Raw genomic sequence first — 25,605 nt, forward strand, 5'->3', positions numbered from 1 at the left:
CGAACTCCATACCAATAGTGACGCCAGATCTTGAGGGCGAACACCACCACCCCCAACTCCAAATCGTGGGTGGGATACCTCATCTCATAAGGCTTCAATTGCCTCGATGCATATGCTATCACATGCCCCTCTGCATAAACACCGCACCCAACCCTGATATAGATACATCACAGTAAACTACAAAGTCCTCCACTCCCTCGTAAAGGGCTAACACTAGAGCTTCACACAATCTCTGGCGAAGAGTCTCAAATGAGGCCTGTTGCTTTGGCTCCCAAGAAAAAGTAACACCCTTTCGGGTCAATATGGTAAGAAGAACATCAATCTTGGAGAAATCTATGATAAATCTCCGATAGTAGCCGGCTAGACCCAGAAAACTCCTGATCTCGGCACCTCCCATCTCATAACTACCTCAATCTTGGCTGGGTCGACCAATATCCCATTCCGATTAACGAGATGTCCCAGGAACTGGACCTCTCGTAACCAAAAATCACACTTGGAGAATTTGGCATAAAGCCTTTCAACCCTCAATACTCTAAGAATCTCTCATAGATGCTCCTCGTGCTGCTCTCTGGACCTCGAGTACACCAGAATATCATTGATGAACACGATCACCGATCAATCCAACATGAGCCTGCACACCCAGTTCATGAGATCCATGAATGTTGCTGGTGCGTTGGTGAGCCCAAAAGGCATCACCAAAAACTTGTGATGCCCATAACGAGTTCTGAAAGCTGTCTTTTGGATATCCTCCTTGCAAAATCTCATTTGATGATATCCAGATCTCAAATCAATCTTGGAGAACCAAGATGCTCCCTGCAACTGATCAAATAAATCGTTGATCCTCGGGAGCGGATAACGGTTCTTGACTATCAGCTTGTTCAACTCCCGGTAATCGATGCACATCTGGTGTGAACCATCCTTCTTCTTAACAAAAATGATAGGTGCTCCCTACGGCGAGCTACTCAGTCTGATGAAACCCTTCCCCATCAGTTCCTGGAGCTGTGAGGATAACTCATGTATCTCTAGTGGTGCGAGGCGATAAGGTGCCTTGGCAATAGGTGCTGCACCCGCAACCAAATCAATCCGGAACTCCACCTGCCTCTCGGAAGGCACAGCCGATAACTCCTCGAGAAAAACATCAGGAAACTCACACATTATTGGAACCTCAGAGATAGAACTCGACCTCTCTGTAGCAACCCGCGTATCCATCACGTACACCAAAAAACCCATACATCCCTACTGTAGACTCTGTCTTGCCTTGGCAGTAGAGCATAAAGCTGATCTAGATCTGGTACCCTCGCCATACACCGTAAGCACTCCCCCACTAGGGTCTCGTATGGTCACCATATGTGCTCACAGTCGATCACAGCTCCAAACCGACTCAACCAATCCATGCCCACTATGACACAGACATCACCCATCGCGATCGATACCAGGTCTATTGAGAACTCAACTCCAACAATCTCTGGTAAGCAACCCTATAATACATCAGTAGCGAAGACCGAATGCTCGTTGGCTATAGAAACCCTCAGAGGTTGACTCAACGCCTCACATCGGATACTGATGTGACGACTAAAAGCTAAAGACTCAAAGCATCAACTCGCACCCGAGTCAAATAACACCAAATCTGGTACAGAACTCACAAGAAAAGTACCTATATACAGCACAAAATAAGCACAACAAATATCAAAATAATATAAATAAGGAAATACATACCGGCCACGACATCAACTGTTGCGCGGACCTCCTCTACTTTCAGCTGAAAATCTCTCCTACGAGCTCTCGGAGCCTCGACCTGTACCAGCTGACTATCAGTAGCACGCAAAGCAGTAGGAGTGGAATCCTACGCTGATCCCTGAACGAGCTGAGGGCACTCGGCCTTCCGATGGCCAGTCTAGTTGCAGTGAAAGCAGATGCAAACCCCTTGGGACAATCCTTCGCTGTGTGCCCCGCTTTTCCACATTTGTAGCAAATCCCTTCCCGACATGATCCCTCGTGACTCTTGCCGCACTTGCCACAAGCGCGGACCTTTTGGCCCCTAGCTCTCTCATCAACGGGCTTTTCCTACTTCGTCGCTGGCTGCAATTGTATCAGTCTCCTGTCTCTACCCCGAGACTCCTCCTCCTTTCTGGTTTGCAACTCAAGCTCAATCTCCCTCCTCCTGGAATTGGTCTGAAGCTCAATCAATGTCCGATAATACGAGTTTGCCATGAACTCCCTTATATCCCTACTCAGTATACTCAAATAAAGACTCATATGTGCCTGCTCGGTAGACACGTGCTCAGGGTAAAACAACGTCCTCTCATGGAACATCCTCGAAATCTTATTCACATTTTCTGTCTTCTACTTGAGAGACAAACTCGTAGTCCAATCATTCCCTCTCCACCTGGGGAACATACTCATCTCGGAACAACTGTGTGAACCTCTCCCAAGTCACTACTGCCTGATCTGCAGGAGTAAAGCTGGCTGTCACAAACTTCCACCAGTCCTTCGCTCCCAAGAAAAGTTGGTTCAATGCAAAACAAACTCTCAAGTGCTTGGGGACATGAAAATGTGTAAAAACACCCCTCGATATTAGAGATCGATCTCATAGCAGAAATTAGATCATGTATCCCATCAAACTCTGGTGGCTTCGTGTTTCTGAACTCCCGGAACAACAACGAGTCACCTCCCTATGGCCTAGCAGCGGCTACGGCTGCGGTGGCTGCAACGGAAGCAGCCTCAGTAACAGCAGCATAATGCTCATCAAATGTCTCAATCAGTGTGGTCTTAATAGACCCAAACATCTCTGGTATCGCCTCTCGAATAGATACGGTCACCTCCTCATGAATGATCCGACAGATCTCCTAGTCACTAGCACTACCGCCCTCGGGGTTGTGGCGCGTACGCACCATGATGTCTCTAAAACACAACACAAAAATCATTAGAGACTCACTCGAGCGTACTCCCAGGCTAAGGCATCACAAATCAGGCAACTCTATCCCTAAATATGAAATACATATCCTATCGTCTAGCATGCATCTCTAACATCTCATAAATATCTCATAACACACATAAGTAAGGGTATTTTGGGAAATCACCGTTCGGGCTCTGGCTGATTGTTGACACTGCTCCAACTCGTTTCTCTTTTAAACTCTTTCTCATTTTGTAAAAATCATTTCTTTTGAAATTTTTTCTCAAATCCTCAGTTTGAATCCAGTAACACCCGAAGGTACATTTGAATCCCTCAAACAAAGGCATTGATACCAACTTGTAGCACCGTAAATTTTCAATTTTAAAATCACATAATTCTCATAAACATAGTTCACAAATCCCAAAATGACAATGTATCAAAAACACATGTTCGATAATTGTTTAAACGAAATCCAGGATCCTCAAAACATAACTCTGCCTCGTGTGTACAATCAAGTCAGCGCCTTCCCGTGATCCTGAGAAGTACCTGAAACATATAACACATAACACGGTAAGTACGAATCTTAGTGAGTTCCTTACAATACCACACAACTCTCATTAGCCTCTCATAGCCATACTCAAATAAGACCCTCCGGTCAATGGGTCTCAATGGAGCGCTCCAGTCCCACAACTAGGGTGGACCTCCGGTCCTAACTCGGTAAGCTCAGAATAATACACATTATAAATCACAAAGACATAATGAAGGATATCACAATACTCAATATACGCACATAAGACCCTCCGATCACACAAAGATTACAACTTTAGGTAAGTATAGTGAGAAGACTCACCTCGTAAGCAAGCAAATGAACCTCATACACGAATCACCGATCTGGCCTCCGCCTAACACATATGATAATTATCTCAAATTAACACTCCATTCACAAATCTAATAACCAAAGGTTATTCTTTCTCTCTAACTCTTGGATTGGGTAAAAGACCATTCTACCCTTCCACGGTCTACGTACACATTGTCTTGACCAAACCCTAAAGTCAACTAAAGTCAACACTCGATTCATAGTCCATGTTGACCCGAATCGTCGAGTGTATCTATGTTACTCGTCGAGTCCCCTCGTTCTTTCATAAAAGTCGTGAAAACCCAACTTAACTCATCGAGTTGTCTCATTAACTTGCCTAGTTACTCAGGGAAAACCATAACCGACTCGTCGAGTCAGTTCATCGAATCACCGAGTCCCTCCAGACCCTTTTCTCATTCAGATGTTTTAAGGAAAATTTACAACCCCAAACTCTAGATCTAGTCTCCAAGGATGATATACTACGTAAAGTTGCAAGCTTTACATCCATGCATGGCACTTAGGGATTGAAATGCCAAACAAGTTCCATTTAGGGTCTTAATCATGAAAGCTCTTCTATTAGTGGGATAAAGCTGGAACCTTTGGGCTCTAGGGACCTCACAAGGTCTAGATCTGAAGTCTCAATCACTAGATAAGCTCAACACACTGAAAGCCTCAAGGAAAGATGGAACAAGCCCTAAAACTCCATAAAATGAGATCTAACCAAACAAATGAGCAAGGTGGATACTTTTTACCTTTAGCAGAAGCTCTAGAAAAATTAACACCAGATCCAACAGTCTCTACTCGATCCTTGCTTTGATACTCCACTCTTCTCTTCAAAAAGTGCATTAAAATGCACAAGGACTAACTCTCTTTCTCTCTCTCTCTCTCTCTCTCTCTCTCTCTCTCTCTTTCTCTCTCTCTCTCTATCTCTCTCTTTCTTTTAGCTCAATATAGGCGATTAGGGTTTCACACAGGGGAGTAAGGTGGCTGGTAAGGTGGAAATGTAGGCTTATGGTCCTTTAAATACGACCTAACCCCGGAGAATTAGGGTTTCCTCTCATAGCGCCAACTCGCCGAGTTGGTTTTTCTGACTCGTCGAGTTGGTTATAAAACCTAAGTGATCAATTCGCCTCTACTCGATGAGTTGGGGAATCCAACTCGTCGAGATGATCAAACAACTCAAAATAAATTTATAAATATTATACCTGGGAGTCGGGATGTTACAAAGCTACTTAACCAATTTCTAGGATAAAACCCTATTTTACCCTTTTCTTTACTTGGCCAAAAACCAAGGCCCAACCCAACTACTTAAAAGGCCTAAATTCCTTAAATGGCATCATAAGGCCCATTAAAGTCCAACTTCCAAATTGGGCCTAAAAATCATCATGGACCTAATTCCAATGAATGCCCAATATCCATCTATGACCCACAGTCGGAGGTCCAATAGCCTAACAAGGTCCACACCCTAATAGTCCAAAATAGCCCCGAGTCTAATGGCCCAAACAGAGAAGCCCACTGCACCGAGTACGCTTGGCATACTCCGCGTATGCACGGCATACAAGTGTTGACTCGAAATCGGGCAGCTGACCTAGTACGCGCAACGTACTAGGGGTTACGCCCCGCATACTGGCCAGAGTCTCATTTTGCCAACTTTATCTTAACCACTTAAGCTCTTAATGTTAAAAGCTCAAATCTACTTCATTTCAAGGCATCAATGGATAAAGTTAGCAACTTTATCATCTTGCATGACTTAATGGAACCCTAAAACTGGATTTTGTCCATTAAGACCCATAATAAGGGCTCAAACTCATGCAGGGACCAAATATGCTTCATCAAGATGAGACCTTTTTACACAAGGAACATCATAGGGGCTAAGATCTAGCATCCTATCCCATGGAGAGACTCAAACTCCCAAAGAGAACCATAAGACAATAATAAACTTAAAAACAATCCCTAATCTCAAACTAACACAAAGAGGTTCTAAGATAATTACTTTATAGCTAGCAAACTTGATGAAGATTCTGGATCTACAACTTCAAGTCCAACCAAAGCTTGGTTGCTAAGCACCACCTTCTTCAATATACACCAAAACAACACAAAAACCACTTCCAAAGCTCAAAAACACACTAAGGGAGGCTAGGATTTCGATCTTAAGGTATTAGGGAGTAGATACTGACCAAATGATACAACCAAGGCAACATAAGTTGCTTAAATAGGGCACATACCCTAAAAATTAGGGTTTGCCCATGCTTAGCATACGCCTAACGTACTCCCACGTACGCCCAACGTACGTGGGTGGATCCCGCGTCCAGACATGAGCTAGTACGCTAAGTGTACTAATAGAGTACGCCCCACGCACTAGCTAGGGACCAAAAAGATAGACATTTTGCAATAAGGGGCTAAAAGGAAACTTACCAAATTACGAATGTTACATTATATGCCTTAGATTTGAATAAGGAGTGTTGTATTGATGATAAGTGGGTATATGAGAGGTGGTTTTTTCTTGGCATCATCCTTTTCGTGAAGGAGAAGGTACGGCTTCTCAATTGGTGGATCTTATGGATTTATTGAACCAAGTACATCTTAGTAATTTGTCCATATAAATGGGAATGGGAAATTGGTGGTCATTGGAGTTTTGATGTAAGTAATATCAGAAGACATATTGACTATTTTATTTTGTAGGAAGATAATGTCCAAATTAGATGGTGCATATTGTTTCTTATAAAGCCCAGTGTTCTTATTTGGCAAATTCTTCGTGATAGGTTACCGACTAAAGAGAACTTGGTGATCAGAGGCATAATATTCATTCTATGTTATGTCTTATGTGCTCTCTTCAAAGTGAAGATTGTAGTCATGTGTTTGTGAAATATGAAGTAGCTAATTAGATATGGAATAAGGTTCTTAAGTGGCGGGATCTTTCGTTTTTGTTGTTCAATAATGTGTTGGAGTCATTACTTTGGATTGAGGTGATGAAGTTAAAGAAGAAAAAGAAAAAGTGGTAGAGATTATTTGTATCATGGTTATCTAGGCGTTGTAGCAGTATCAGAATAGTGTCGTGTTTCAAACTTTAAAAATGCAAAAGAGTAATAGTTTCTAAAGTATTGTTATACATGTTTTCAATTGGTTTTCTGATAGGAATAAAATATATGAAATTTTTTGGTTAATGGATGAAAAATATCTAGCTCTATGTAATTGTTTTTTCTTGCTAGCTTTTTGCTAGTGGTGTTTTTTTATAAAATTTAGGTGTTAAAAAATAGTATTAATATCAAAATCAATAATAATAATAATAATAATAATAATAATAATAATAATAATAATAATAATAAAACAAAAGTAAAATACACTTAATTAGTTTTCCAACATATGTTTGAGCGTATTTACTTTTTGGAAAAGCACATCCCGCAAAACGTGACTCCGTGGTTTCTTTACGTATTCATTCTTGTGAGATGTGAGATTCTCATGACACGGTGAAAAGTTTTGTAATAATTATTAATTTATTATGATATGTCACAAAACATGATCCAACCTATTTTACCTAAAACATTTTTTCCCATTAAGTAAAAAGAAACCTATATTGTTGAAACAATACGAATTATTATCTGAGATTGGAGTCGACATACTTTATTCGCATGTGATAGTCGTTGTCACCTGCTACAAGTCAAAAGATGAGATTGAACATAACCATAAAAAGGTATTCCCAAAGTAAAACTTGGTATTTATATAAATAAGAACTTAACTTCATTATTTTATATAGCTTTGATACTTTCATCCGAACTTTTTGCATTTATCATCTTGAAAGTGGTTTGAGAAAATTCTATAACCGGTTTAAGAACCGAAACTAGAATAATTGAAGACCGATTAAAGAGTAAACAATGAACTGATAACCGGTTAAAGTTTCGATTCATTTTTTCAGGACAAAATTACAAAAATGGTCCCTATGGTTTTCCAAAAGTTACAAAGTTAGCTCCTGTTAATTTTTTTTTATGCAAATGGTCCTTGTGGTTGGCAAAACTTGCAAAGATGGTCCTTTTTACTAACACCGTTAGTATTGAGCTGTTAGGAACTGAATTTGTAAGGGCATTTTCGTCTTTTCAAGTATAAAAAGACTGAATTCGTGATATTGGATAAACCACAGGGATCATTTTCGAAGTTTGTTTGAAAAAGTAAAATAATTAGCTTAAGGATGAAGGGGGCAAGGCTCAAACTTGAGACCTCCCCCTTATATCACAAAGGCCCTTACCAATTGAGCCAAAAACTTTTTTAGTTATATCTTTCGAAAGCTATTTTACATAATAACGAAAATGTTAATTCATAAATAATAAATAAATTACAAAAAACAATTTTTTTATATTATTTTTTTAAATAAAGCAAAATGTATTTTAGCTGTATTATAAAAAAATAGTTTTTTACAAACAATTTGTATGTATTTTTATGTATTTATTTTATGTAAAATATATTATTTTATGTCTCTAAAAAATACGTTTTCGTATAAAAAAAATATGTTTCCGTATAAAAAATATGTTTTCGTAAAAAAAATTATTGTCTTTGAAATAATAATAATTAACACTACTCATGACATAAAAAATGTATAAATTCTTTGGGTTTGCTAGTTCTAAAACTGTTTTTTCGGTTATATGTATTAAAAACAACATAATAACGATTTTGTTATGTATTAAAACAATTTATACAATTTTTTATGTCAAGAGTAGTATTAATTATCATTATTTCAAAAAGATATATCATTATTTCTTTTCTTTTTTCATTTTATCAATACGATTTTGAACTTGCGATTAAGATGAAATGCGTATTTTAAATAATATATATAACCAATTAAATTTTTTATGCTTTTTTAGATACATATAACTGAAAAACGGTTTTCAGAAAAATGATTGGACCAATTCGGTTATCTATCTTATTTAAAATACGTATTTCATCTTAATCGCAAGTTTTAAATCGTATTATTAAAATAAAGATGAAAAAAATAATGATATATCTTTTTGAAATAAAGATAATTAATACTACTCTTAACATTTAAAAAAACCGTATAAATTTTTTAGATATATAACAAAAATCGTTATTATGTTGTTTTTAATACATATAACCGTAAAAAAATGTTTAAAAACTAGCGACCCAAAAAATTTATACAAATTTTTTGTGTCATGAGTAGTGTTAATTATTATTATTTCAAAGATATGAAAAAATATATTTTACGAAAACATATTTTTTATACGAAAACGTATTTTTTAGCGACAAAAAAATATATTTTACGTAAAATAAATACATAAAAATACATACAAATTGTTTGTAAAAAACTATTTTTTTTATAATATAGCTAAAATACATTTTGCTTTATTTAAAAAAATATAAAAAAATTGCTTTTTGTAATTTATTTATTATTTATGTATTAACGTTTTCGTTATTATATAAAATAGTTTTCGGATATATAACTAAATGAGCTTATAGCTCAATTGGTAAGGGCTCTTGTGATATAAGGGTAGGAGGTCTCGGGTTCTAGCTTTCCCCCATATTCTTTATGCTAATTATTTCACTTTTTCAAATAAACTTCGAAAATGGTCCTGTGGTTTATCAAATGTTACGAATTCAGTCCCTTTATACTTAAAAAAAACGAAAATGCCCTTATAGATTCAGTCCCTAACGGTTCAATACGTTAGTAAAAAGGACCATCTTTGCAAGTTTTGCAAATCACAAGGACCATTTACATCAAAAAAAAATAGTAGAGACTAACTTTGTGACTTTTAGCAAATCATAGGGACCATTTTTGTAATTTTATCTTTTTTCGGTTAAAAAGACCGTCCTAATATTCACCACCGAAATAATGTTTTTCTTTCTTTCTTTCTTATATTCAAAATGAATATGGTTTTATAATAAAAAGGTTAATTTGGGTCTCAAACATGTGCATACTGCATAAACCATATTTTTCCACGTAATATTCTGATAGGTATGATTTAATTATCCAAGAAAGAGTAGGAAAGAATAAACAAACATATGACAACATAAATTAAATATTACATCTTTCTTTCATCTTTTTCACAATTCACAAACCTTAATTTTTTTTTTTTTCCAAATATTACACCTCCAAAAACCCCTTTGCCACATGGATTTGAAAACGACCAAAGAAAGAAACCCACCTCAAAATTTTGATCTTTGTTCTTTGAACAACTCTATATCCTCCTTTCAATAATCTGATCCAAAATCATATATTTTCATTAAAAACTAGAATAAATAAAAAGTAAATAAATAAAAATAAATTCTTTAATTCAAGTTTACTTCACTCACCATCATGTTTCTTCGCTAGATTTTTAGCAAACAATAAACATATCACCAAGAATCCAACTCCTGCTGCCCCTCCCAAGAATATCGCTACAGTTTTCCCTGTATTTGATCCAGTATCTACAAACCCAAATCAAAAAATTCACCAAATTTCAATCAAAATCATTAGATTTAAAAGACGATGGTAATAAGTTAATCAGTTAATCACATAATCAACCATACCTGATGACGATGAAGAAGAAGAATATGGTGAAGAATATGAAGAAGACGAAGATGATGATGAAGAAGGCGATGAAGATGATGAAGAATACGAAGAAGACGATGAAGATGAAGATGATGATTTCTTGGGATTCGGGATTCCATTAGGGTAATAACTGTAACTAACGAAGCATTTATGAAGATAAACTTGTCCAGAAATGGAGCTTCCACATTCAACTTGAGATCTCTGAACAGCACTTTTAACACAATCTCCACAATCAGAGCTTCCTAAATCACCTTCACATTGCCCCAAAACATAAATCGATTCATAATTCGTCGTATAAAATCCACCCTTTCCACTCCCAATCCCACTTTCCAAATTTCCCAAAGCAGAATCCCTCTTCTCTTCAAACCCAACTCCACCAACGTTAGTTTCCCCACACGTCTTGTAAAGCAATTCGATTCCAGAGATTTGAGAGAATCCAGCGACTTCATAAAGCATATAACAACCCAAAAGCTGGAGTCTTGCAGCGACTGTCTTCCCACAGAGCTTGTCCATCAAGATTGGGAGTCTGCTCACACAGTTATAGCAATCGAGATTCGTTAGATCGCCTCTACATTGAAAAAGACCGGTGATTGATGCTTGACCACTGCCACTTGTCGTTTTGAAGAACATCGCTTTTGACGACTGTTGAATCAGAGTCCCGAAAATGGCGGAAAGGGCAGAGGAGTAAACTCCATTGGGATCTTGTAAAGATTGTTTTGCACATCCTTTGTATACTAAATTGGTGTTATCTGGTGCAGATTTAACCACTTGAATGATGATGGGAAATAAGAACAAGAACAAGGAGAAGGGTATTATGGGTAAGTGAGAACACATATTTGAGATGGTTTTTGGATGGACTAAATCGTCATGTGTAGGGGAATTTGGGAGAGATTTGAGAGGGGGATGTTTGAAAAAGTGATGGTTTTTTTATTCTTGAAGTAAAATTTTAGGTTTTGGGGTTGGCATAAATTTGAACTTTACGAGGATATTGGATACGCACAGGGTATGAGTATCAACTTTAACTAGGGTAGCACTATTTCAGAAAAAACAAGTGCATGTCATGTGATATATATATATATATATATATATATATATATATATATATATATATATATATATATATATATATATATATATATATATATATATATATATATATATATATGGCTAGGTTCAAATGTTCTTGACATCTATTGTGTGCCCATATGCACAAATCTGGATCAACGGATGAAATAGAATCAATGATCTTGATCTGAGGATCTATGATATTAAAATAGGGTAACATGTACCATATAATAACATAAATTTCACCATAAGGGTATTTTGGTTAATTAACCTATATTAAAAAAAGAAATTTTCAGATTTTAAGGGATAATTAATACCCTTATTTTTAAAAATATGAATTTTTTAAATTTAATTCGAATATAATTTTTAATAATATCCGATTTCATTCTGTTAGAATGACATGAAAATCAACCATAAACTAGTAAATATATTTTTGATTTTATTCTTGTAGAATATGATTATATTCAATATTTATATATATTAACATGCTTAAAGAATTATATTACATATTATCAACACTAACATTTTATAAAGAATACATGTCTTCTTGCACTAATAATATATCAAATAATTACATTGTATGATTGTGATACAAAGAACATTCTTGAATAACAACAAATATCTGAAAGAATGACAAGTGTAATTGTTTAAAACATAACAAGATTCTTAAAATGTGAGTGTGATCAATCTTTGATTCATTCTTCAAACATTTCCTATCATGTCTTCAAACCATTCTTCAATCAATTCCTATAAAAAAATGCAACAAAAACTAAGAATGGTTAAAAAAAATATCGTATTCTTTAAGAATGACTTTACTGAACATGTTCATTCTGTGGAAAAATATCATAGCAAATCTATTACAAAAAAGGCAAACACAAATTCTAAAAGAATCATTAACTCTAAAGTGCAATTACCATTACTGCACTACCATTATTCTGACAGAATATATATATATATATATATATATATATATATATATATATATATATATATATATATATATATATATATATATATGCCATTTTAAATTTTGGCAGAATGCATATAATATTTTAAATTGACATTATGGGTTGTAATTCTGATAGAATATAGCAAATATTAAAAAAATTGTAACTTATTCTAATAGAATGTAATCTTCAAAGTATAAATTTTGATAAAATTCAACACGTTCATTCTGTGATCAATCGGAAGACATGAATAAAAAAAATACCTAGATTTCACCGGAGAAGAAGAATCGGCGACCACCACCACATCCTCTCCACCTCCTGACCTGCTTCGATCGGAGCAACAGCCCCACCCCGTTGCTTCTCCTTTTGTTCTTCGGTCTAATCACTCATCGGAGATCGATACCTCCTCCCCTCGCTTTCTTTCTCTTCTGTTCCCATCGATCAAGGCCTATGAATATTCGACTTCATCGTTGATTTCTTTGCCCCATCGGAACCCCTCCTGCCCTCTGATCAAACCTCTAGCACATCTTCCCTTCTACAGTAGCCCAAAACCTCTGAAACCCCACTGAATAGTATGGACCAATGCTAAGAAAACGAGAGGGAGGATAAATCGATGTATACGTGATCGGCTAGGGTTTTTTTCAACAGATTTTGACTACATCTCATATTTAAAGGGATAATAAAGAACATATTAATTATCTACCATATTTAAATATGTCAAAATTACTATAATACCCTTAAATGATTTATTTAATAATTAATTATTTCCTGAATTCTTATTGGTGCACACAGTCACACAATAGTTGTCAAAAACATTTGAACCTATCTATATATATATATATATATATATATATATATAGGGTTAGGTTCATTTGAGACCACCTATATTTTGTGAGACCGTGAGACGCATTTTTTGATTTTTTTGATTTTTTTTTTAGTTAATTCATGTTCCGAAAATAATATTTAAAAAAAGAATTTTTTGATTTTTCCATTTATTTTGCATTTTAAAATTATTTTTAGAATATGTACAGTGTAATATTCTATTTAGAATATTTCACGTATTTTTCAAAAAAAAAATAAAATTTTTTTTATTTTTTTTTATTTTTTTTAGTTAATTCAAGTTCCGAAAATAATATTTAAAAAAAGAATTTTTAAATTTTTCCATTTATTTGCATTTTAAAATTATTTTTTAGAATATGTCAGTGTAATATTCTATTTAGAATATTTCACGTATTTTTTCAAAAAAAAAACGGAATTTTTTTTATTTTTTTTTATATTTTTTTTAGTTAAATCAAGTTCCGAAAATAATATTTAAAAAAAGAATTTTTGGATTTTTCCATTTATTTTGCATTTTAAAATTATTTTTAGATTTGGTCTCACGGTCTCACAAAATTAGAATGGTCTCAAATGAACCTACACCTATATATATATATATATATATATATATATATATATATATATATATATATATATATATATATATATATATATATATATATGTGTGTGTGTGTGTGTGTGTGAGAGAGAGAGAGAGAGAGACGTCTTAATTTTGTGAAACTGTGAGATGCATTTTTTTATTTTTTTTATTTATTTTTTTTTATAATTTTTTTAGTTAATTCAAGTTTCGAAAATAATATTAAATTTTTTTTTTTTGGATTTTTCCCTTTATTTTGCATTTTAAAATTATTTTTTAGAATATGTCAGTGTAATATTCTATTATAATATTTCACGTATTTTTAAAAAAAAATGGAATTTATTTTTATTTTTTTTAGTTAATTCAAGTTCCGAAAATAATATTTTAAAAAAGAATTATTAGATTTTTCCATTTATTCTACATTTTAAAATTATTTTTTAGAATATGTCAGTGTAATATTCTATTAGAATATTTCACTTATTTTTCAAAAAAAACGGATTTTTTTTATTTTTTTATATATTTTTTAGTTAATTCAATAAAAATAAAAAATAAAAATTTAAGATTTTTTATGATATTTTGGAACACATTATTTATTGTACATTATTAATCTTGCAACACTTCTTTATACACCACATTTGATATTGCACATTGAGTGATTTTCTAGATTTATCAGAATCTTAAACCATGAGTCAATTGTTTTCCATCCGGATGAAACAGTTGCAAGTTTCCATTCAATGATTAGTTTCACAGCGAGTTGTGATTAGTTATTCAGTGGGTTGTGATTATTTCTAATACATATCATATTTCAAAGAAGGCACAAGATATCCACAAAAGAAAACATTGGTTGTCTGTTTCGGCTTCAAATATATTTAACCGAATAATAACAATAAAAATGACATTTAACTTTTTGCAAAATCTTTACGTATAAGAGTTTGACTTTAAAAATATACAAATAATCAAATTATAAACCAAAGCCATATATATAAAATATGGCTAAAATGTTAAAAACCTTGATTTATGTATGTTTAGTCCTTTATATGTAATTTATCAATAAACTTATATTAATATAAAATTTAATAAAATTTAGCCAACTGACTATATAAATTGTTTTTTACACACTTATTTACACATTTATATTAAAGCCTAATACACCATCAAAATTTGACCAAAATTTCTTTAAAAAGTTTGCTAACTTTCTTTTATAATTAGTGTTTTTTTTATAAATTTATTTATTAAAAAAGTGTACAAAATAATGAATTTTTTATACTTTGTGTAATAAAAGTAGTGTAGGAAAAAAATCCATGATTTACACGTCAAATTAAATATTTTTGAGATATTATCCTAAATAGTAATTATTTTAATTATAAAACTGATTTCTCAAACTTTTAACGGAAAATACAATTTAATTAACAAATTTAAACAAACAGATACGTCTTACTCTATGTAGGTAAACAACAATTTCGTAACATAATTTTAACTAAATCGAACTTTCTAAAGAGAAATAGAATGTATGAGGTTCATATAATATTCTAGCAAGATTAGTATATACCAGTTTTGAAAAGTTTTTAATAAATATTTGAATGACTAATTTTAAATGAAATTAATAACTTGTTAAAACATATTTTCAACTAAAAGATATATTTAAACATTAATGTGATGCACCATATAATTCTACAGAAAGCAATTCAAATAATATTACAACGACATAAGCATGCCAAATGACATAAAACGATGTCACTTGCTCCTCTAAACAGTCTACAATAGAATGTAACACAAATAACACATTTAACAATCCTAATTTAACCTGTAAAAATAATCATGCTCCTCAAATTCGGCTCCTAAACACATTATAATTTTTTATTGAGCGACACATGTAGTCACTTTTTGTCCTTGTGAACTTAGCTCTATAAAAAGTGCAAGTGATGATATGGTAAACTTATTAGGGATTGAAACATTTAAGCTTTTGAAATAAGCATTTTGAATAATGTTTAAGCAAAGATTTCAAATACAATGAACTTTTTTTTGACACCACTTATAGTCACATTTTTATTCAGTTTGCCTTTTTTCCTTCAAAATAAAGCTTGGTAATGGGAGAGGGTATGCTAGTTTTTATTTTTTGAACAACATGTGCTGCATTCAAAATGAATACCACATTACTAAAAGAGAAACAACTTTACCCATGGGGTTTTTTAGTAATCTTCTTGGTTAGGTAATAAATGCATACAAAAAGAATTTACATATGTAAGATAATTAAGCAATAGAAATGGACAATAAATGAGAAACCCATAAAAAAACAAAAGGGCCATAAATCAACAAATATGAGAGTTGAGTGGTAACATGTGTTACCTTATCAATATTTCAACCATCTATGTAGTTTATCAACATGTCCTTAGATGAATATACAGATACCGACTCTATTACATGGTCACAAAAACCTAAATCGAAAAAAAAGCATACAACTATGCCGTATTATGATATGTATAGTAATGGGGGAACATGGGACAAAAAATAAATCCAATTGGTTTCAGACTTGGTACAACCCAAGGTCATCATTCCCTTTGGTTCGCACAACCAAAAAATTATTCTGAGGGTCTGCAAGAAGATAAAAAAAATAAGAACTTATTGCCATTGATAGTTCTCTTGCATCCACTTTCAATCCAGCAGAGTAAGGGGCAAAAGGATCTGACGCATTTTTGGTTGTCTGATCACACTCGAAATTATGTATCTACTTATCATCTTTCTACCTTCTTTTTCAGTATATGGTGGTGACTCCACTTTAGTAGAAGGTCTACCTCCGGATATGTTATTGTCCATGCCCTAGCCGTTGCTTCCGCTGGATCAATGGGATCCCAATCTCGATTTCCTAGGTATACTTGCCCTGTTCAGTAACTGAAGCTACTTGTTCTGTTTCACTACACCAAACCCACGAACTTTCACCCAAATGCATACAGTTGATTCCACAGGTACCATGGGCATGCCTGTTGGGGCTTTGAAAAACTTATTGCCGTACTTTATTATTAGAAAAAAAGGGGAGCACTTTGATGGTTTTTTGTTGACAATCGGAACATGAGAATATTCAGTTACCCGGCAGGGTCAACGAGACAGCCTTCTTTCTTCTAAACTAAATAAAATAGGATTCTGCTTTCACTGTTCTCAAGGTATCTCCTGACTCGAAGATTAGGGCTTCTTCCCGCATCCGAAACTGGAGAATCAACCCTCGAGAGACGACTAAACTATACGCGGCAGGTTGGTCTAAAAGGGAAAGAAAAAAGGTGACATACATTCCATTCGGGGACATAATAGTGATGACTATCGAGCACACTCTGTTATATCGATCCCAATCAATGGTTTTTTGGGGAAGCCGATGTAGCTGAACCAAAGAGAAAGTAAGCCCCGTCGCTCTCACTACAGCCTTTCACTTTAACCGGGCATAGGCCTTTCCCTCCAAAAAAACCATTATACTCTTGCATGTTCAACTGGTTGCTGAGCAAAATAAAATTCAAATGTCCACAAAGCTTACTAATGATGATTTTACCCTTGGTGGGTCAACCAAATAAAATGAAGATTTGGGTTACATATTTTTATGATAAAAACCCAGAAAAAAGGTAAGTGCTAGAAATTCCAACACATTTCCGTGTGTTTATGAAAGGTTCCTCTTCTGCTTTGTCTCATCAAATTCAATAAAAAAAAGTACCTACTCCAGAACAAACCAGTGGTCTGGACGGTTTACAGACTCTTTTGGCCATGACCACCTCTACCAAACATGGTCTATCACATTTGCAACCGCTCAAATTGAAAATTACATAAACTGGAAAACACACACACACACACACAATTTGACAAAATGGAAGATGGGCTGCCATTATATCTCATTAGTAGTACGTTAAAGATTACAAAAACTGAAAAAAAAAAAAAAAAACAAAAAAACAAAAAAAACAAATTATTATCATTATAAAAGTAGAATTCTGTAATAAACAATTTAATGGAAGTACATTAATTGCTATAAATAGCAACTTACTTTCATGGAAATGTACTTTGAGGGAGCACTTGTTATGATCTCACCTGGATGGGCTGCTGTTTTTGCATCTTCACCTGCTACATAGGCACCAACAATGAGTCGACACCATATTTAATAGAACATGTTTATTTTCTATGCATTACCAAATTAAAATATGGGATAAGATGCACCGAAACAGGTAAAGATGCAAGCCAATTTCACAACATCTCCAACATACATACTCTCTTGTTCATCCACATACTCTGAAAAGGAAAGGTCAAGTATGACGATTGACATAATATAAAGATTAATAAATCAATTGAAGTTAATCTATGAACAAAAAATGATGGGAAAAACTCACTAACTGAGGTGATCAAGAGAAAATGGAAGGGAAGACTATAAAAGAAGAATAAAACACCAAGTGCTCATAAGTAATGCAAGGGAGAGTACACATACACAAAGAGAAACTGCATAAAAAGATAAATGTGGAAATCTACCTACAAAAAAGGAGAGCTTGTATACAGGAGAATATTTTCATCATTGAAATAAGGATATGAAGTGTCAATATTGATTTTCACAATTAGAGGGAGCACATGTACTTGAAACATGAAACATACCAATAGTTTCACAAATTTGATTTCGGAAGCTCATGCAACTTGGCCGGAAAATAAGAAATAATGAGACTGGTATTTTCTTATATTTATGTTCTTTCTCCTCTGCCTTTTCTCATTGATTAACTAACAATGACAACAAAGTATAAAAATAATTTCATGCTTGAATTAAATCCTTCTCATCAGTTTCCTATCCTACCAATTACAACCTATCATGATATATATATATATATATATATATATATATATATATATATATATATATATATATATATATATATATAACAATACATATTCTATAACTATTTTTCATTCCATTCTAGATCACTACAGAACCAAAAGCACATTTAGCTATCTATAAGACTTAGATGTTTATAGATTGCTAGTATAAAGTGACCTTCCAGATGATGGGTTTTATACAAACAATCCTATGTGTGCATGCAACCTTAATTTGGATCTATGTTTTCACTATTAGACATACAAGCATTGAACACAAAAACTAGAAACCGTAGGAGGCACATGTAATTTTCGAAATTAACATATAATTAGGGTGATACATACCTTTATTGTTATATTGTAATAACAATCAAATCCTTGAAGATGTTGAACTTTGGTAGCAAGCGCAACAAGCGTCGCGCCTCTAATGGCGCACAAACAAACCTAGCAACCAATGATTACCATGGAGAGAGAGAGAAGTAGAGTAGAATTTCGACCCTCAGCCTTTCTTGGAGTGCTTAAGACAAAATCCAACCCTATGAGAGTTTATATAGGTGATAAGGAAGGTTTAGGATAAGGCAGGTGTGTCTTAGATAACCCTAATCCCTTAACTTCCTCCCTAAGGATTCCAAGGCACCCTTAGAGCCCAAGGAAACCCTAGGACACTCTAGATTTCGTTCCCCGTCTGTAAGGGAGGTTATAGAATGCTCAATGCCCAAATTTTGAACATTATCACCTTTAGTCCCTGCAGTTTCAATTAATCGCTTTAATCCTAAAATTGATTCCAAATTAATTTCTGATTAAATAATAATTATGATTTCTAATTAATATATTATATCCATAATACATTAATAAATCATTTATCTTGATTTCAAATTAATTTATTAACCAAGTAATAAATTAATAATCATTATTCTCTCTCCAACGGTTATCCTATTCAATTGCTAGGTTTGAAGGCAACCCAAAAGGACATTGCTACTATCAATTCAAGTACATAACAATTATAGTTATGGGCTTAGACACCTAATCCAACAGTCTCCCACTTGGATAAATCTAATAACTATATTTGCAAGTATAACTTCAAAATTTGACTAGCAAATTTTAGCTACCAAAAGCCACTGTCAAACTTTGACCTAGTCAGTGACGTGTCCTTAGATAAAGGATTAATATTCCTCCATTCTACAAGATATCCTATGGACATGGGACATGGATTATAATCAATCTTTATCCAATAGTTGTTTACCGATTTCCAATTTATGACGACTAACTAATTGAACAAATCAAATCAGTCCAGGCTTGGCCAAGCGATTAAGGGTGTCATCACTAAATCATCGAGGGGCCCACATATATCGATTTTATCCGAGGGTAAAAGGAACGGATAAAATTCGACTCATATGCTTGCTATATTTACTCATCAAATCACACATAACAATATGTTTTATAACACAAAGTTACTAGTGCGTTTACATATTATCAATGAGAAACCGACTCGTAAACTACAACTATGTGTATCCGTTTCAAGAATATAAGATATTATCGTCTCATAATCACTCGTGATAAAATCCATGAAGTGATTCACGTGAGCGTGGGTTTAATCTAATACTCAAATCTTATTTCAGGAGCACTCATGAACACCGCATCATACTTTTGCTATATCTAAACGTGCTAGACAATCTACAGTCAGATTCATGACCTTAGCTCATTACCTACTTCTAAAGTATGATTGATTGTGGCTGTTTAAAGTTATTCTAGAAGTCAAAACATGCGAAGTGAAACACAAGAATAATCGAATCCAATATGGCCTCAAAACTTACGAGTATAAATAAAACACCTTTTATTTAATCACCATATTGATTACACATTTTTCATTGTATAATGTTTAGAGTAATCAACTTACTATTTGAATTTTAACAATAGTCATCCCATGCTGCAAGCATGCACACTATGTTTACATGTGGTCCTTACTTTATGAAATAAATCAATTGAACACATTTCAATGATGCTTATTTCAAAATTTCCAATCCTTATCACAAGTGTAACAATACCAAATTCTTGTTATGTGTTAGATTCTAACATTTTATACAATGATCCTTTTGTAATGACTTAGCACCAAAGTCACAAAGAATTTGCCAATGAAATTACAAAGTGCTTGAAACATCCCAAAATACGACCTAAAATATTTTGTTTAATAATTACTAAAAACACCATGATAACATCATAAGGTAAAACTCGTACGTCAATATCTCAAAAACAATAGCAAAGTGTTATGAGTAAACTATATCAATACTGTATCAAATCCCATCTATAAAAAAAACTAAGAACAACTCCCAGGACAACTGAAGTTGTGGCGTGTGCGATGCCATCAACCCGAGCTCTTCCCTTTGCTTGCGGAAGTACCTGAAACCAAAACTGAAATTGTAAGCACGAAGCTTAGTGAGCTCCCCCAAACTACCACATACCATATAATAACATATAAACACATATTGGGCCTTGCCCACTGCATCGGGCCGAAGCCCGGAAACTGCATCGGACTGAAGTCCGGAACTGACTGGGACCTTGTCCCCTGCATCGGACCGAGGTCCGGAACTAACTGCATCGGACCGAAGTCCGGGACTAACTGCATCGGACCGATATCCGGAACTGATTGGGACCTTGTCCCCTGCATCGGACCGAAGTCCGGAACTAACTGCATCGGACCGAAATCCGGAACCGACTGGGCATAGCATAGCATAGCAAAACACATATCAAATAGCATAACACACATGATCATAAACTCATATACTGCATACTACGTCAGGCCATAGCCCATAACACTTAACACATAAATCCTGTCTGAGCCACAAAGGCATCAAACAACTAATAACTGCATCAGACCAAAGTCCGGAAACTACTGCTACTAAACGGGCCGGCATTGTGGCCTTAGACCTGTTCCTACTGGAAGGAAACTCACATCGTGATCTGGCTGCTGAGTGTGTGGCTCCGGGAACTATCTGCTGCTGCTCCGGTATCTCCCCGGCTACAAATCCACAATTACACTCAATCAAATTATTAATAACTGTATTGTGGTAAATGAATCCTTTACCCCTGGCTAAAGTCAACTCTCCTAGTCAAAGTCAACTTTACAGTTGACCTGACTCGCCGAGTCCTTACTCTCATTTCTCACCCTACTCGCTGCTACTCGTCGAGTATGGCATCAACTCGACGAGTTCCCTTTCGAATCTAAAACTTCAGGCAATCTGCATTAGACTCGCCGAGCCGTATGAACAACTCGACGAGTTGTTCTTCGAGCTAAGAAGATTGCCTTGGACTCGCCGAGTTGTATGAACAACTCGCCGAGTCCCTCCATTACTGAGTCTAACCACAACTCACTGAGTCCACTCCATCACTCACTGGTCTCACTCGGCGTCACTCAAAAAGGGAAAAAAATCGGGGACTCGCGGCTCGACTCGCCGAGTCGTTCTTCCGACTCGCCGAGTCGCTTGCATGCAGCAACTCAAAACTTGATTCTGCTTGAATCCAGTGCATAAAACTTATAGATCTGGACTCCCTTAACTCGATTAGCACGTAAAGATTCTATCTTTACGTGCCCATATGCATTCATGAAGATAAAATAGCTCAAAAAGCATAATAAAGGCTAGATCTAGGGTTTCCATGCAAAGTATCTTCATAAAGGCAATAGATCTGGGCTCTGAAACTTCTCAATGAATAGATCTAAGGATATCTCGACTTATTAGAGCATTCATACAATCATAAGGTTTGGGAAAAGCATCAACTAGATCTAGAAGAGTTCTAATGGAGGTTTAAAGCATAAAACAAGAGGGAAATCCGAAGAATACTTCAAATAACTCTGATTTGCCCTTGGATCTTTGCACTACTCCTCTTCTCCTTGCTCCTTTCTTCTTCTCCTTCTTCAAGCCTTCACAAATCACACAAGAACACTTATATCACTCAAGGATGGATTAGGGTTTTCTCACAGCGTTCTGAGGGTGAAGGAGGCGAGAATGGGGGCTATAAGGTGGATTAAATAGTGAGCAACCCGAAGATTTAGGGTTTCAACCTGGAAGGCCAACTCGTCGAGTCCCGAATATGGACTCGCCGAGTCGCCAATCTATACGCTGATCAACAACGCGACCCTACTCGACGAGTCGGGACATAGACTCGCCGAGTTCCTCCGTTAACTTCAAAAATAAATACTAAAAACCACATACCAGGGACGGGTTATTACAATTCTCCCCCACTTGACTCAGACTTCGTCCTCGAAGTCTGCTACTGCATCTGCAAATAACCCGAGATAATGTTCTCTCATTTCGTCTTCAGCCTCCCATGTCCACTCAGAGCCCTTCCGGTGCTCCCACTGCACCTTCACTAGCTGAATTACCTTGTTCCTCAAGGTCTTTGTTTTCCAGTCCAGAATCGCAACCGACCTCTCAATATAATTCAAGCTGCTATCCACCTGGATATCCTCTAAAGGAACAACTGCTGACTCGTCCACCAAACACTTCCTTAACTGAGACACATGGAAAGTGTTGTGGATCTAGCTAAGCTCTGCCGGAAGATCTAACCGATAAGCAACCCGACCCACCCGGGCCAAAACCCTGAAAGGACCAATAAACCTGGGACCCAACTTGCCCCTCTTCTGGAACCTGATAACACCCTTCCAAGGTGAGACCTTCAGAAGAACCATGTCACCCACCCAGAACTCCAAGTCTGAATGCCTCCTATCGGCGTAACTCTTCTGCCGACTCTGTGCAGTCTGCAGTCTACTACGGACCTGCTGGATCAACTCGGTCATCTTGAGCACCACCTCTGTGCTCCCAATGACTCGCTGACCCACCTCACCCCAACAAATCGGGGTCCTGCACTTCCTCCCATAAAGCATCTCAAAGGGAGGTCGATCGATGCTCGCATGATAACTGTTGTTATATGAAAATTCCGCTAACGGAAGATACGTATCCTAACTGCCACCAAAATCCAAAACGCATGCCCTGAGCATGTCCTCGAGAGTTTGAATCGTCCTCTCACTCTGCCCGTCCGTCTGAGGGTGGAAAGCAGTGCTGAAGTGGAGACGAGTACCCATCTCGTCATGGAACCGCTTCCAGAATCGGGAGGTAAAACGGACATCTCGGTCTGACACCACCGATACCGGCACTCCATGACGTGCCACAATCTCACGCACATAGATATCGGCTAACTTTTCTGCCGATATACTCTCCTGGATCGGGATAAAATGGGCACTCTTCGTCAACCGATCCACTACTACCCATATCGAATCTACTCCTCGTGCGGTCCTGGGAAGCTTGGTGATAAAATCCATAGTGATATCCTCCCATTTCCACACGGGAATGTCTAACAGCTGCATCTTGTCGTGAGGCCTCTGATGTTCTGCCTTGACCTTCCTGCAGGTCAGACACCTCTCCACATACCAAGCAACATCCCGCTTCATGCAGGGCCACCAATAATCGGGTCGAAGATCTCTATACATCTTCGTTGCCCCTGGATGGATAGAAAATCGAGACTTATGAGCCTCGTCCATCAACACCTGTCGTACCCCGCCTCCGTACGGTACCCACACTCTCCCATGAAGAGTTAACAACCCCCGGCTATCATAATCGAACACATCTACTCGACCTACAATCCTCTCGCATTTCTGCTTCTCTTCCTTGAGGCCCTCAACCTGAGCCTCCCTGATCCGTTCCAACAACGGAGTAATCACAGTCATTCTCAAACACAAATCTCTGATAAGGGCTGCTGTCACCTTCCGACTTAAGGCATCGGCCACTACGTTGGCCTTCCCTGGGTGATAAAGGATTTCACAATCATAATCCTTCAGCACATCCAACCATCTCCTCTGCCTCATGTTTAGACTCGGTTGATCCATAAGGTATCTTAAGCTCTTGTGATCCGTGTAGATGGTACAACGGACCCCATAAAGATAATGTCTCCAAATCTTGAGGGCAAACACCACTGCCCCCAGCTCCAAGTCGTGCGTAGGATAATTAGCCTCGTGAGGCTTCAACTGTCTCGAGGCGTAGGCTATCACATGCCCCCGCTGCATCAACACTGCTCCCATACCTGTGATTGAGGCATCACAGTAGACTACAAAATCCTCTATCCCCTCGGGCAGGGAAAGAATCGGAGCCTCGCATAACCTTTGCCTAAGGGTCTCGAATGCCGTCTACTGCTCAGGACCCCAACGAAACACCACCGACTTCCTAGTCAGTCAGGTGAGCAGTACTGCAATCTTGGAGAAATCCTGAATGAACCTCCGGTAATACTCTGCCAACTCCAGGAAACTCCGAATCTCGGTTGGAGACCTCGGGACTTCCCACTGCATCACGGCCTTTATCTTGGCCGGATCTACCAATATACCCTTCTGGTTGATGAGGTGACCAAGGAACTGCACCTCACGCAACCAAAACTCGCACTTGGAGAACTTCGCGAAAAGCCTCTCCCTTCTCAACATTTCTAGCACTTCCCTCAGGTGCTCCTCATACTGCTCCTGAGTCTTGGAGTACACCAAGATATCATCTATGAATACTATCACAGACCGATCCAGCATCGGTCTGCATACGCGATTCATGAGGTCCATGAATGCGGCTAGAGCATTAGTGAGCCCAAAGGGCATCACTACAAACTCATAATGACCATATCGGGTCCTGAAAGTAGTCTTCTGCACATCTTCGCCTCTAACTCGCATCTGGTGATATCCGGAGCGTAAATCGATCTTGGAGAACCAAGACGCTCCCTGCAGCTGATCAAACAAATCATCTATCCTCGGGAGAGGGTAACGGTTCTTCACCGTTACCTTATTCAGCTCCCGGTAGTCGATGCACATACGGTGCGACCCATCCTTCTTCTTCACAAATAAGATCGCCCCCCCCCAGGGTGAACTACTCGGCCGAATAAAACCCTTGTCCAGCAACTCCTGCAGCTGCATAGATAACTCCTGTATCTCAGGGGAGCTAGCCGATACGGTGCCTTGGCTATGGGAGCCGCACCAGGAATTAGGTCAATCCCAAACTCGACCTGTCTCTCGGGAGGTATTCCAGGTAAATCCTCCGGGAATACATC

General features: G+C 36.5%; 1 protein-coding gene across 1 annotated transcript; it reads right to left on the reverse strand.

Moving 5' to 3' along the window:
• Positions 1-9,736: 9,736 nt before the first annotated feature.
• Positions 9,737-11,315, reverse strand: LOC145031186 (plasmodesmata-located protein 2-like). The gene is made up of 3 exons (XM_078979702.1): positions 10,263-11,315; positions 10,047-10,160; positions 9,737-9,952 (listed from the first exon to the last, which is right to left on the reverse strand). Exons 1-3 carry the CDS (start codon positions 11,116-11,118, stop codon positions 9,945-9,947), a joined length of 978 nt encoding a protein of 325 aa, XP_078835828.1. The 5' UTR covers positions 11,119-11,315; the 3' UTR covers positions 9,737-9,944.
• Between the last annotated feature and the right edge of the window lie 14,290 nt (positions 11,316-25,605).

Source organism: Lactuca saligna, chromosome 2 (assembly GCF_052625555.1).
Source record: "Lactuca saligna cultivar CGN05327 chromosome 2, ASM5262555v1, whole genome shotgun sequence".
Taxonomy (NCBI): Eukaryota; Viridiplantae; Streptophyta; class Magnoliopsida; order Asterales; family Asteraceae; genus Lactuca; species Lactuca saligna.

Excerpts from the sequence above, each read along its gene's own strand:
- LOC145031186 (XM_078979702.1), bottom strand. The coding sequence starts at position 11,118 with ATGTGTTCTCACTTACCCATAATACCCTTCTCCTTGTTCTTGTTCTTA. Across the intron at positions 10,161-10,262 it reads TTCTTCTTCATCGTCATCAG|ATACTGGATCAAATACAGGG; the intron begins GTATGGTTGATT and ends TTGGGTTTGTAG.